The 15189-nt window shown below is 40.9% G+C and overlaps 1 protein-coding gene across 2 annotated transcripts; it reads left to right on the top strand.

The window, feature by feature from the left end:
• Positions 1 to 1529: 1529 nt before the first annotated feature.
• Positions 1530 to 14398, top strand: LOC133130422 (guanylate-binding protein 1-like). Of its 2 annotated transcripts, XM_061245009.1 has the most exons (11): positions 1530 to 1655; positions 1965 to 2153; positions 2982 to 3109; positions 4566 to 4675; positions 5012 to 5205; positions 5690 to 5932; positions 7824 to 8116; positions 8629 to 8823; positions 13075 to 13177; positions 13449 to 13537; positions 13922 to 14398. In XM_061245009.1, the coding sequence occupies exons 2-11, from the start codon at positions 1979 to 1981 to the stop codon at positions 13955 to 13957; spliced, it is 1566 nt and encodes a 521-aa protein (XP_061100993.1). In that variant the 5' UTR covers positions 1530 to 1655; positions 1965 to 1978; the 3' UTR covers positions 13958 to 14398. The 2 variants fall into 2 exon arrangements, with proteins under 2 accessions (XP_061100993.1, XP_061100994.1); XM_061245010.1 differs by lacking the exon at positions 1965 to 2153 and having other exon boundaries at positions 1550 to 1655.
• The last annotated feature ends 791 nt before the right edge of the window (positions 14399 to 15189 follow it).

Genomic DNA, 15189 nt, shown 5'->3' with positions numbered 1-15189 from the left:
TTATTACAATCAATCAAAAGAATAGAGTTATACAGATTACAGTGTACATATCATCTTTTGCAGTTTGCTAATCACATGCAAGTTACATATACCCCTCTTAGCTCTTTCTAAATTACCTTTCCACCACGATGTTTAAAAATCAAGGTACACCTTCCTATATCCATCCTCTTTGGCCTTAGCCTTATCCTATAGCTCCCCCTTCTTGACGTTTAAAAAGAAACTATTCCTAGAATATTATATTTATCTAAATATGATAACTTCTCTACATTTTTCTACTTTATATAGTACCCTAATGAGAAATAAAAGATATATAAAAGTAAACTTATAATATGTTACTTTTCCTACTTCTACAAGTAATATAGATTATAATTACCACTCCAGCTTGGTTATAGTTGTTCTGCGTGGCTCTTTCTTCACCAGCTCGTAGATATCTTCTGAAGCCAAATTCTGGGATCCTGCTCTAAGGTCTAAAAGCTTATTCCTTATATATCTTTTCTGCATACAAAAGTGTACCTTTTTTGATAAGAAATGCCCCCATTATGTCAAGCGGGAAGACATTTATCTTTTATATAACCTGTTTTTTAATGACCATATTAATTATTTCTGTTTTTCCAATTGTCATTTTCTCATACCTCAAAAGAAATGTCCCCAATATTTTATTTCATGGGCCCCTCTGGTTTGGGAATTTCCACCATCTTAATATACGAGTGGAAAAACACTAGCCCTTATGTTGTTTTTAATGAACCTATTCATCACTGGTGTCTGTGTCAGTTTCATAATCTCTCCTTGACTTCCTCCAAACTTTGATCTCATGCAAGCCAGACGTTAAAGCCTGCCACCATCTCAACACCCTCTTCAGGTGCCCCTTTTTGTGGCGCCTTAAGGGATCTACAAAGGACATCCAGCCAATAGCTGAGTGTAAATCATCCGCCATTAATCATTAATTTTCTTTCGGTATTGACATCCCTTCCGTTTTCCTTATTTTTGTTTTTCTTTAGCCAGGCATTGTGCCCCTCCCCTGTAGGGTTGGGGTATTCTCAGTCAGAACTTTAACCTTGCTCCTTAAAACCCTAAATCTAAGTCCCCCGACTTCAGACTCCTCTACTGACAAGTATGGCTGCTCATTCTCTGAACCACATATTTTTCTTCTTACGGGCGTTCTTACTACCACCTCGATGGCGTGTGCGAGGGGTTAACAATGCATTCCTTTCTAACCCATCCCCCGTCAATCTCTCATCAGGGGGGCCTAGGGCCGGGTCCTCGACAGTATGAAAACTGATACTTATGAAACTTGTTGAAACAAGTTGCTGTACAACGTCACAATCTGATGTACCTATACCAGCCATTGTAAAGCTGACAGATCATCCCACCTCTCCCAGAATGTCTGCATCAGAAACATAAATGTATACTAAATATTCTTCATGTAAACATATGCTAAAACTATCGTATTATGTTTAGAAATCCAGAAAGTGAGCTATCCCTTTAAGGAAAGCTAAGGTAGGTTAACAGATTGGTTTCACTTTCACACACACACACACACACACACACACACACCGTGAAGTGGCAGTGAAACCGGCACCTTTGGACAACACAGAACATTTAAAGCTTCAGTTATAACTGCTGAGTGTGAATAAAAGGAGAAGTTCGAACGAGAGGTAACATTTTAAACTCGCTGGTTAGAATAATTGCTGTACATTGTGCAGCAACAGAGCTATATAATTCCTGAGGTCTGAAACCATCTTCCCTCTGATCTCTCATGTATGATTGATAGGTGTTGTAAGAGAGGGTTCTAGAATGCTTCTTACCAACTTAAACACATGGTGGTTAAAATTGGAAAAATACCAGCATTACCACTCCTGGTATTTAAAGAAAATGGAACCAGATATGAGTTGATGGTATGGCATTTAGTTTCTGTTTGAGTTGAATGACTAAGTGGCTGGCTGTGTGGGTGTTTCTGGTCACAGGAAACTCAGATTAGATGGAGGGGCCAGTTTGTCTGATTGAGAACACAAGTGCAGGTGAACTGCAGGTGAACCAGGAAGCCCTGGTGATTCTGAACTCCATCAGGCAGCCTGTAGTGGTGGTGTCCATCGTAGGGATGTACCGCACAGGCAAATCTTACCTGATGAACAGACTGGCTGGGAAGACCACAGGTACTGCCTCCAATTCTCCAACTTCTTTTTTTGTTTGTAGTTGTCATGGAATATTGGACCACCAGCTGCTGGCCTCTTTTTAGGGTTCACAGTAATTTTATAGTTTGACGGTTCTAATGCTTTATAATTAACTTTGCTATTCCGCTGTTCTTTGCCTGTTTTTCCAAGTCACGTGTATGTCAGTGTCTCCACTGTGATTTATGGGATCTCTCTTCAGTTTTAGGTTGTAGTGTATCAGAGCGCTGATACTCTGACAGCACCCTACATTTCCCAGGTTCTCTGCATTGCTTTTGGATTGTAGTTCATCAGGGATTCATCTATACTTTCAGGATTACACTCACTGAGCACTTTATTAGGAATTTATTATACTTATTTTTTAGACATCTGAGATACAGTTTCTGAGAACTCAAACCACCCTGTCGCCACCAACAATCATTCCACGGTCAAAGCCCTTAGATTCAATTTTTTTCCCAATCCTGATGGTTGATGTGAACATTAACTGAAGCTCCTGACCTGTATCTACATGACTGTATGCATTGCACTGCTGCCACACAATTGGCTGATAATCACATGAATAAGTAGGTGTAATAAAGTAAATATGTTCCTAATAAAGTGTGCAGTGAGTGTATAGTGTATCTGGGCTCTCTGCATACTTCCAAGTTTCTAGAATCAATGGGCTATCTCCCTTTTAGGGGTTCCATCATTGCGTCTTCTCACGATTTAGTGTATCCAGGCTCTTTCTGGGTGGTCTTAGGGTTTGAGTGTCTCTAGGTTTTCCTGGTGTGTTCTCAGGGTTCTAGTGTATCAGAGTTTTCTCTGTGTTCTCAGGGTTCTCCTTGGGCTCCACTGTCCAGTCTGAGACAAAGGGCATCTGGATGTGGTGTGTGCCCCACCCCAGCAGGGATGACCAGACTCTGGTCTTGCTGGACACGGAGGGTCTGGGGGATGTGAGAAAGGTAGTACGGCATTCTTTTCTAGCTAGCATTAGCCTCCATGCTAGCTAGCTAGCTACAGCAAGAACAAGTTTTATAGTGCTTTTAATGACATAGTGTTTTTGTGGCTTTGAATTTCTCGACCTGTTGATAATAAACTCTTTAGTCGGAATAAAATGGCATTGTGTATTTTTGCCCCACAAAACATAGGATGGTTAACCTAAGTTTGCTAAAGGTACAATACATAAGATTTTTGTCTTAAAACATTGTTACAAGACCATTGTAAATCCCTTCCTATCATTAAAAAAGGCTCACTGACATGTTGACTCACCCTCTGCTTCTGCTTATAGTCCTTAAATTCGAGTTTCAAAGTGTACATTTGTCGGCCGTCAATATGCAGTTGACGGGCCGGCACTCTGTACCAAAACATTGTATAGCTGTACAATAATTCAAGCTCATTAGTTGAAAATTGGTTCTAATTGCTACAGCCAATGGCATGTTCACAGAGAAGGGGTGGGATAAACAGTGTTGTAGTTTGAGCATGTTTGTTGCTTTAATTCGTTAGAACTGTTAGAAGTCCAAAATTACCTATTGCATCTTTAAGGCTATTCTAGTCATAGCATGCATGGTTACAAACGCTAGCACTAGCTAGCTATCAAATAGCTAACTTTGCTGGCCGCAAAAATGTTAACCGCAAAACTAACTTAGCCAGCTGCCTAAATCTATTATTTAAAAAATATTACATTATTGGCATTTGGCAGACGCTCTTATCCAGAGCGACGTACAGTTGATTACACTAAGCAGGAGACAATCCTCCCCTGGAGCAATGCAGGGTTAAGGGCCTTGCTCAAGGGCCTAACGGCTGTGCGAATCTTATTGTGGCTACACTGGGATTTGAACCACCGACCTTGTGTTTCCCAGTCATTTACCTTTACCAATACGCTACAGGCCGTCTTAGCTTGTGTACTTGTAAAACTGACTGCTTGTAGACTATACAGTAAATGAGGATTGGTGTTAATTATATTTATTATCAATGTATTCCATTATAAATAGAAAAAAACACTGTTTATTTCAATATGATATCAGTGCTGATCTGTTTGTGGAATCATATTGAGTACATGCTCTTTCATGAGAACAGCTTGAAGACATAACAATAGTAAATAGCAGGGAAACCACCACGCTTTGTCACATCTATCAGTCACTGGCCAGTTACATTATGTTATTTTTGTGGATAGTGATTGTGTTGAACTTGCAGTTATCTTAATATGAGTAGTAATATGCTTAATTTCAGGACTATTACATTTTCTAGTTTTTGTTTTTGGAAGAAATTCTAGGTGGTGCTTTGGGCTACGATAGCACCATTAACTTTTTCCCAGGTGGTGCTATAACTCCGGTAGCATCACACATTCCGGCGCCGTTGACTTTACATTTCCAAGTAATTTTACAGTAATTATATTATTATTGATATTTCATATGACAGGGTGATGAGAAGAATGACACCTGGATCTTTGCCCTGGCCATTCTCCTGAGCAGCACCTTGGTGTACAACAGTATGAGGACCATCGACCATCAGGCACTGAGGAGCCTGCAGTATCCTAGCAACCAACAAGGGCATCATAGCAACCAAAAAGGCCATCCCAGCAGCGAACAGGGGCCTAATGCTGGAGAGATCCATGGGGGCTGAAATTTTCACACTGTTATCCTCATTTATGATAATTGGTAGATTCGCAAAACTGGCAGGATATGAATGTCTTCTTTTTCCAGTGTAAAACAAGAGCTCATAAATGTTTTTTATGTTCTGTTGGGAAAAGCTTGGCAGATCTCAAACTCATAACTGTGTTGTATTATTGCCCTTGAGTCATCTCTATGCTTTGATTAAATGGCATTGCATCGAGTTGCATTTTCTTCAATGGCTATGTGTAACAGCTATGTGACGGAGCTGACGAACCACATCAAGGTGAAGTCCAGCATGCTGGGTGAGGTTGAGACAACCTCCGATTATGCCCAGTTCTTTCCCTCTTTTGTGTGGACTGTGAGGGACTTTACTCTGGACCTCCAGTTTGATGGGACGAGTATCACCGCAGATGAGTACCTGGAGAAATCTCTGAAGATTCAGTCAGGTAAGTGCAAAAATCTAAAAATAAGTAAATCTGACAAAATGTCACCAGCTGGGGAAACCTAGGCATGAACTGCACAGTTCTGCGTACCTGGGAGTGCATTACGTGCACAGCTCTAGCAGAGACCTCAAGCCCCCGATGAACCAGAGCAATTCATAGTACCTACCCAGGGTGAGTGAAATTACAGACAATTATGTGCCTGTTTGTGGGGTTAGCAGACATAAGTACAGGACACTATATATTTTCTCTAGGTCTTCTGTAATTTCCGGCCAAAAAGTCTTTACCTTCCCTGTGAACTAACCAACTTCCCCTTCATCCTCGTTTCCACTATTTACGTATTCATTGTACTTATTTTCTACAACGAGGCATGTGAATTACTAAAATATTTTTTTTGATGATTTTGTCCAGTGCTTGAGTAGGTGTGATGATTCCATACGTGGATGTTCGGCAACAATTCGGTTTTTTTTGCTTTGATTTTGCTCTGCAGGGAATTCTCCACAAATGGCTTATAGCAATGACATCAGCGGCTGCATCCAAAATTTCTTCCTGACCCGGAAGTGCTTTGTGCTGAACCGACCTGTCTCCCAGAGCAAGCTGAAAGTCCTTGATCAACTTTGCAACACTGATCTGGACCCTGGCTTTGTCCAGCAAGTAACAGACTTCTGTAGCTACATTTTCAACCATTCGAAGGAGAAAACAATCACTGGTGGAGCCGTAGTCACTGGAAGTAGTAAGTCTGTATTTACTGGAGACTAAAAAAGTCAATATGAGAATACAGTATGGTACACCAACATTTTGGGAAATATACCTTTTTTCCAACTTACCCAGACAATCGAGATGTTCAATTTAATTTTCATTTTTGTGCTTTCACTGGCTCAATTTCCATGTTAGCATAATGTGTTAGCTTAGCATAAAGACTTATAGAGTCTGCAGCCTACCTTCGTCAAAGTGAAGAAATAAACCTTACAGCAACTCAGAAGCAACTCAGAAGCACAAAGTATCATGAGTATTTGAAATACACGTGCAGGAAAAAAATTTAAATGAGAGCCGTTGTTTTCTGAGAAGTTGGACGGTTGGAACCATAACCGCTGAACACACATGTATTGTCTTCCATCTTCCGCTGGTTGAGCACAGTGATCCACACACCTTCTGAAGGTAGTTTTAAAAGGTAGTATTTCTTCACTTTGAAGGAGGTAGGCCACTAACTCCTATAGGCTTCAAGTCTTTATGCTAAGCTAACACATTATGCTAACATGGAAATTGAGTGAATGCACAAAAATGAAAATGAAAGGTCTGAGTAAGTCTGAAAAAAAGGTATATTTCCCAAAATGTTGGTGTTTTCCTTTAAGGTTCCACTTTGCACTGGTCAGTGATTACCCTCACACTTTCATGACTATATCACCTGGCTGTTGAGCACCTAATCTTCATTTAGCTTGCCTGTAGGGAATTTGGGCGGCACGGATGGTGCAGTGGGTAGCACTGCCGCCTCACAGCAAGGAGGTCCTGGGTTCGAATCCCCGTCGGCCGGGGCCTCTCTGTGCGGAGTTTGCATGTTCTCCCCGTGTCTGCGTGGGTTTCCTCCGGGTACTCCGGTTTCCTCCCACAGTCCAAAGACATGCACGTTAGGCTGATTGGAGAGTCTAAATTGCCCGTAGGTATGAGTGTGTGAGTGAATGGTGTGTGTGCCCTGCGATGGACTGGCGACCTGTCCAGGGTGTATTCCTGCCTTTCGCCCAATGTATGCTGGGATAGGCTCCAGCCCCCCTGCGACCCTGATCAGGATAAGCGGGTTCAGATAATGGATGGATGGATGGATGTAGGGAATTTGTTTTCCTTTGTGCCACTGATGACTTTAGACACTGGGTTTGCAGTATTGTATAAGAGTTAGGGAACTGGACCTAAAGGTTGCAGGTTTGACTCCCAGGTAGGACACTACTGTTGTTCCCTTGAGCAAGGTACTTGAATTTCTTGTGCATGGAGCACAATACATCTATCCTACTAAACAAGAGAAAGCCATAAACCCCCAGACAGCAGATCATCCGAGTGGCAAACCCTGACTATCTTCACAGCAGAACACCTGCTGTTTCCCAAAAAACCAGGGGACCATACCATATCCCTCTGGCACATAAGGAACTGTGATCCTGGATCAGCGATTGGTCATGCTAACATTATGTGTACAGGAGAGCACTTGCAAGTATGTCTGTGTTTGTGTCCTTCAAAAGTATAGAATTAATTATTATTAGGGTGCGACATGGCTCAGGCAGTAAGAGCAGTCGTCTGGCAGTCGGAGGATTGCCGGTTCGATCCCCCAGCCGGGCTGTGTCGAAGTGTCCCTGAGCAAGACACCTAACCCCTAAATGCTCCTGATGAGCTGGTCGGTGCCTTGCATGGCAGCCAATCGCCGTCGGTGTGTGAGTGTGTGTATGAATGGGTGAATGGAGAAGCATCACTTGTACAGTGCTTTGGATAAAGGCGCTATATAAATGCCAAATTTACCTTTTTTTAATTCAAATTGTGAGAATCAGTGCGGGTGAGACTGATTTCCTACCCTTGTAATTACAGAAATGCTGTGACTGGACTCATACTTTTCCAATAAAAACGCTGTTCGCTCTTTTTTAAAGTGCTGGGGAACCTGGCGGTGACATACGTGGATGCCATTCGGAGTGGGACTGTTCCGTGTTTGGAGAACGGGATGGCAGCGCTGTCGCAGATGAAGAACTCGGCGGCAGTCGAGGAGTCTTTCGCCCTCTACAAGCGGCTGCTGGGAGAGCGGGTGGTCCTGAATCCCAGGACAGGGGCGATTGGAGAGGAGGAGCTTTCTGCCATTCATGACGTGTGCCTGCAGGAGGCACTCCAGCTCTTTAAGGCCAACTCCTTCAAGGATGAAGACGAACGCTATCAGAAAGATCTCATTGTACGGTTTGGAGTTTCAAAATGGCTCACGGAAAAGGGCTAGATGTATGTATGCCTGCATGCTGTGTGCCAGTGTCTTCATAAGACATTGAGCTTACACCCCAAATATTTTCTAACTTAACTGTCACGAGGTCCTCTAACATCATCCATTGTTCCTGGAGATCTACAATCCCATAGGTCTTTACTCTTAAGAAAGCACACCTCATTCAACAGCCAGCATGCTTTTTGGAATGCTAAATAGGAGAATCAGGTGTGTCAAATTAGGGTTGAAATTAAAACCTAGAGGATGGTAGATCTTCAGGAACATGGTTGGGCAGACCTGCTCTTAATTATAAATAACACCAATACCCACATTGTAAAACTGAAGGAAATGATGGCAATGGACCAATGAACTGATCCAATATGGAGGCAGGTCATTTCAAATGCTGATGCAATATAGTGTTATAGTGTGTACAGACAGACTGTGATGTTTTGTAATGTAATTGTGTATTGATGTTCACTCTATGTGCACAGGAGCGGATAAAGGAGGTGTATGATGGGAAATGTAGTGAGAACGCAGAGCTCTCTCGCTGCCTCTCATTACTGCAGCAGCTGTCGGGTAAACTGAATCACGGTTCCTACCTCAGACCTGGCGGATATGTAGCCTACAGACTGCAGCTAGACTCCATAGTTCAACTCTACAGAGCTACACCTGGGAAAGGTGTACAGGTACTGTTTACCTCACATTATACATCAAAGTATAAACCCAGGAGGGTGAGTTAAGGTGATGCTACACAAGGCAACTTTCTGGACAACAGTTGCTGGCAACTACTTGCTTTGATAATTACAGGGGACGGGCAATTTCCTGATATTGGGTCATGTGATCTAAAAAAAATTTGTTTCAATAACGCAGTTCAGCACTTGTGAAATGAGGAGAAAGAGCTTGCAGTGATAACATTTTACTCTGGTAAGTGGTGATAGTATGAAGAACTGCCGTGGTAATATGAATTGATATGCACGGAAAACGCATGAATCCAAGTGTAGTGGATGTTAAACTGATATCTACTAGCTTGTTACGAGATCGCTAGCTAGCCTTTCTGATTGTAACTTCCCATAAAGATAGGAGTAATTACATTTAGCTTGCAGCTAACGTTAACTGGAGTCATCAAGCGCATTGTTAGCTAGCTGAATATAGTGGCCCATTGTAGCAAATATGTTATCATAAAGATTCAAGCATTTGAGTGAGGAAAACTTCCCAGTAGGATAGCTAGCTAGTGTAATGTGCATTAATGCATTGGTAGCTGCAAGCCAAATGTAGCAGATATCAGTTTAACATCAACCATGCTTTATATAATTTGTCTGTAATGTGTTTTCTGTGCATATCAATTTGTGTTACCACAAGATTTTTTCATACTATAACCATTTATCAGAGTAAAATGTTATCAAATACAGCAGCGTAGGTTTCAGCCTCCATCATAACTATCTGCCAACTTCAAAATGTCCTGTATCATTAAATTATTTTCATTATGTAATGAAAATATGATTATTTGAATATCTGGTTTTGATCATGTGCAGGGAAAAATTCCCTTTTTAACATGCACAAATAAGATATCACAGGTGAGCATCGTCTGATGAAACAGATCCAGTAAAAACAAAACAATAGCTATTCTTATTCCTTAACTTTCATATTTATTTGCAAAGAAATGACAGAAAGTGAGAAAGCTTACCGGCTTTCTGATAAGTCAGACATAGTAAGACTCTTATACACATTTTTCCTGAAGGGGGGGCTTTACCAAAACAAAAGACATGAAGCTGGCCACAAACATTTATCAGTATTTTCTCTTCTGAATCCCCCTTGTTGACCTTGCTGTAAGACCAGAATGTGCTAGCTGAGAAGCAGAGACGTTAAGGTGAAAGGCTGTCTGTCTACTGGAGAGAGACAGCGAAAGACTCATAGTAAGCACTTAATTCAGAAAGTGGTCTAATAGTAATAAGGATTATCACTAAAAGGTCATTTGTAATCACGTGATTGTCTTTATGTTAACACACATTGTCAATTAAGAATCAATTAAGAAAATTACCCTTACAATCATTAAAAATACTCTTCTTCATTAAGCTAGATAGATAGATCATAAAATTTTCTTTAGGGCATTATTTGCCCTAAAATTAACCATTTTATTTGGGGAAAACTTACCTCATGATGCACAGCAGCCAGAAGGCTCACCACACACCAGCTGAGGTGGAGAGGGAGAGAACAATGTTTTTGTCAATTGAATCAGGGGATGATTAGATGGCAGGTTCAAAGCCAGGGTTTGGAATTTAGCCAGAACACCAGGAAACCCCCTAACTCTTTGCAAAGAGTGTCATGAGATCTTTTAATGACCACAGTGAGTCAGGACCTTGATGTAACATCTCATCCCAAAGACAGTGTCTCCTACAATATAGTATTGCTTAGTTTACGTTCCAGCCGTGCCAATATCTACGATATACGCACGGCTAAACGGAATGTTCACACATCTTTTAATAGTACTCCACGTTTATAGATCACCACTGATCAGATATCAAATTGACTCAGTGATTTTTGATGATCTTTTTGGTTCAGCCTAGGAAAGAAATTGCCTGCTTGTATTGAGGACAGGATTGTGAGCTTTGGGGCTGTAATTCATGCTGGAAGGAGTATGATGAGTTTAGACAACACTCTATGAATGACAGACTCACAAATAATTTTTTTTCTGGGCAATGGCAGCCATCTTGCGGCGGTGCCACTTGCAGAAGAACGGAATTGTATGGGCTTCAGTGGAACCACATGACCATGTTTCCTTTCCAGTTATAGTACAGTCCAATGATGCCCACTCCTGCTTAGCTGGGTGCATGATGGTATGCTGTTTGAATTTGTTGCTAGTTGTGTACTTTGTTACCGCATGTGTATGTGCATGTCCAAGCTTGAGCTGTTTGTGTGTCTGTGTATCTTCAGCATCAAGAGGTTACAAGCAACCACCAAATTGACCTCAGAGGATATGATCGAGCTACAATAAGCCGATGATTGTGCCCTGGCAGCCGACACACCAGAGGCCCGACAAAATACCCTCTCAGCAGCTGTAACTGTGTGTTATATACGGCACTGAGGACCCAGACGCAGACCAGGGGATAATACAAAAATGTAGTTATTTATTCCGAGTTCGTAAGGCAGGAGATCCAAGACAATAACAAAAACAGAAAGCAAAAGAATTGTCGCGAAAACAGGCAAAAAGGTCAAAAATCCAGTAAATCAAAAAGTACTAAAGGGCGAAGGCGGAAACCAACTTCACTAAAACAAAGCAGATAATCAAAAACCAGGAAAGCAGAAGGGCAAACAAGAGGGCCAGGCAAACTTGAAAATCAAAGTCAAAGGGGTGTCTTTAGGAAAGTCAAGATATAGGCGTACAAATAATTTGGCTCTATAACTGATCAACGTTCTGACAATGGGTGAAACGGAGACTGAGGTTTAAATACATGAGGGAAGGTGACATTCTAGGCGGGGCTGGGAAAAAGGTGGGCTAAACAAATAGACAACAGGTGGGGAAACATAATAGGGTAATAACATCATAACAGGAGGGAGACGAAAAAGTGGACTGGATGCACCTAACCAAACATGTAAAACATACGGCTCCGGATTAGGGAGTAGACATTTGCATAGATTGAAGACGTAGTGATAGTCAGAGACAGGTGCAAAACTAAGCAAGTAATCAGGGATAGCATCGGGAAGCGGAGTTATAGAACAGTGCAGAAACACTAAGAGATTGCCTTAGTGAATTAGTTACATGAATACTTCTAACTACCCAATAAAAGTGACTGTTAGTTAGTTAGTTAGACAGACAGTAAGTGTATTAATCGGATTAGTACTGTACAATATCTAGATTAGAAGTAGTTAGTAAGAATAGTGCTTTACAACATTTAACTACCAAGAGAAGCAGGAAGTAAGAATTGCGAGTTTGGAGGGAATGTTGAAAACCCGAAACTACCGTAAACACCCGAATAGTGGGACACACAGACAGGGGAGTGACTCGGCTGGTAAACATTCAGACGCAGACATAACAGGGGATCACAAATGAGAAACTGTAATGGAAAACAATAACCAAGGATGTATGATAATGAATAAATAACCAGAATAAACATAAATACAAACAGGACAGATACAGAAACATTACACTGTGCATGCAAAGAGGCATGCTGATAAAGTGACCCCTACATAAATTATGTTGAAATAATTAAAATAATGATTTGTGATGATCAAATACATGATATTGTATAATGAATTCCTGGACGATGAAATGATTAAATTCATTTCAGCGATTTAGCAAAGAACCACACCTCCATACATCAAATAACATCAGAAATGCATATGGTCCTTTATGTCCCATGTTGTCAAACTTGTGGTTATAATACAAATAAGATTTTTATTCAAAACCATAGGACAAATCCGTAGGACATTAATATGGGTCCATTTTGACCCATGTTGTGTGTTCTAGAGGTATTCATACAAAAATCATTTTGTTGTTGTGCATGAAAATCCCAGGAGCAGTACTCAAACCACCCTGTCTGTCACCAGCAATCATTCTGTGGTCAAAGTCACTTAGATCCCTTTTTTTTCAATTATAAAAGTAAAAACTTTAAAATGTAACTCATGGTATTTCATCATAAAAAAATAAAAAAAACAGATAAATTGAGGATGTACTTCCATCCTGAATGATAAAATTATTTTATTTAGAAAGTACAGCAAAAAGAAACTCTCCTGGGTCCATTTGGATCCATGTTGTGCATTCTACGGATAACATTTCTAAAGGTATTATGGATGCTACATAAGATGTTCTTAAAGTAGTGATGCACAGGTTGCTGTGTGTGTATGCGGTTACTGTGTGACGTATGGAAGGAAATGGTACTTGGCGATGTCACACAGTCATCTTGCTCTCTGGCTCACGTTGGATCTTGTGTTTGCCTCAGGCTGACCAGGTCCTTGATGCCTTCTTAAAGGACCAACAGGAGAACAAGCGAGTCATTCGGATGACTGAGAAAGTTCTGGCTCAGCGGGAGAACCTTCTGAGGGGTTAGTGGTGCTAACTGCTAAAACTTATTGGTATGTTTTATTAGTGGGGACTGACCAGGGTCTGTATGTACAGTAGAGTGAACATAATGAACATTAGAGAGGACTGTAGAGTTGTCAAATAAAGCCATTTCTGTGCATGGTTGCAATCACAGAGGACTTGTGTCTTTTCTGTTGACATATCTCACTATTTCTTAACTTATGAGTTTCCTATTTCTTTTCTTTTTTGTTGTTGCTCTATTGGTGCTTTGTTTTTTTTTGTTTGCTGTGGCAGAGGACAGAGTCTTAGCTGAGAGGCATCGATATCAAGCAGAAGCAGAGGCGGCTCAGAGGGCAACAAGGAAGATGGAGCAGAGGTTGGAAGTGAGTGAGATATTGTCCAGACCATTCAGACTTTAATTACAGGTGCCAGGATCCAGTCCAGCAGGGTTTTCATATTTTAACAGGATTATCAAGTTAGCTGGGTAACTGCACTGAGTAAGACCTGGAACAGCTCACTTCAGTACACATTCCAGATTTGGGAGAGTACCAGGGTTTTACTCACAATTACAATTATCCAGCTAACTTAATAATCCTACTTCTTGAAACTGGCCCCAGCCGGATGCTTGGTAACTTGCAAACAATGTAAATTAGTTAAAATGAACTGTTGTTGGAAATAATACTGTGATTGGCATATTATGCAGCTTGTGTGAGCAGATTCGTTCACAACCACGGCATTGATCGGTAGCTCTGATTCTGTCCATTCAGGAGCTGAGAGCCTGTGGCGTTCAGATGGATCAGTAGGACAGGCAGAGAGGCACCAGAATCAACACCCAAGAATTACACTCAGTGCTGGGAATAAACACCAAATAATTACACTGAGTGCTTAGAATCAGCACCAAAGAGTTACACCCAGTGTTTAAAATCAGCACCCAAGAGTTATGCTCTTTATTATGAGCTACACTCGGCGTTAAGAATCAACACATAAGAGTTCCACTCAGTCATGAGAATCAGCACCCAAGAGTTACACTATATACTAAAAATCTAGTGTTTTTGGAGCGGGTCAGTGTGACTGGTTGGTCACTAGCTAAACTAGCACCAACTAAAACTAGCAGGTTTTAGTTGCTGTCCTGTGCTAAACCACCCGATTCAGCTATTCAAGGTCATAATGAAAGATTAGATATTAAAGTTTAAGTTTATTTCTCTCATCATTTCCTTGATGAAGGCTGGTTGTCAAAATGCAATTGAGACTGAAATAAATGATATAAATAAATGTTGTTGCACTTTAATTTCGTTTCGAGTGGCTGATTTTTTTTGTTTTCATGCCCTAAATATGGTATTCTTATTGTACATACAGAGAAACACTCAATATAAACTGCTTTTCCAAATGGAAAAAGTAATTTCATTCACTCATTTCTTCTTATTTGATCACAAGCTGTTTTAACTTGCAACTTGGAGCCACGGTCTATACAGGAAACAGGCCAGTCCACAAGCTTAACTTGCACTTTTCATTTTCAAGGAACATTTGAAGATCCTCTAAGAAAATACACTGCATAAATACAGTGAACACCCATGCTTAAAACGTGTTTTAAAATTGAATATTACTGGATTCTGTTGATTAATTGATTTGATTCTCCCAAGATTTGGTGAAGCATAACCTTCTTTCTCTAAAACCTGCTTTTATGTCGGTATCCATGTTGAATTACATTACATTACATTTAGGCATTTGGCAGACGCTTTTATAAGCCAGTCATAAGTAACATTTGGTGTCATGCACTGGTCAGCTTGCTGACTTCCCCCTCCCGGAGCATGCATTGTTAGCCCCCACCTTTTTGCACACATGCCTGTGGGGGAGAGCTAGAGAAGGATTCCTGGAGCCCCCCTTTTCTCACATTCCTGACAGGTTAGAACACAGGAATATTGGAGATGGCATAAAGATGTTTCATGTTAATCCCAGGTCAGAATATAGTGATGTTTGGTGTTATTCTGATTGGTTCAGTGCGACTGGTGTAATAGTCTAGTTTTTGTAACAGTCT

This window comes from Conger conger, chromosome 6, assembly GCF_963514075.1.
Source record: "Conger conger chromosome 6, fConCon1.1, whole genome shotgun sequence".
NCBI lineage: Eukaryota > Metazoa > Chordata > Actinopteri > Anguilliformes > Congridae > Conger > Conger conger.
This window is presented reverse-complemented; position numbering and strand designations above follow the sequence as displayed.

Excerpts from the sequence above, each read along its gene's own strand:
- LOC133130422 (XM_061245009.1), top strand. The coding sequence starts at position 1,979 with ATGGAGGGGCCAGTTTGTCTGATTGAGAACACAAGTGCAGGTGAACTG. Across the intron at positions 4,676-5,011 it reads CAGGCACTGAGGAGCCTGCA|CTATGTGACGGAGCTGACGA; the intron begins GTATCCTAGCAA and ends TATGTGTAACAG. Across the intron at positions 5,933-7,823 it reads AGCCGTAGTCACTGGAAGTA|TGCTGGGGAACCTGGCGGTG; the intron begins GTAAGTCTGTAT and ends TCTTTTTTAAAG.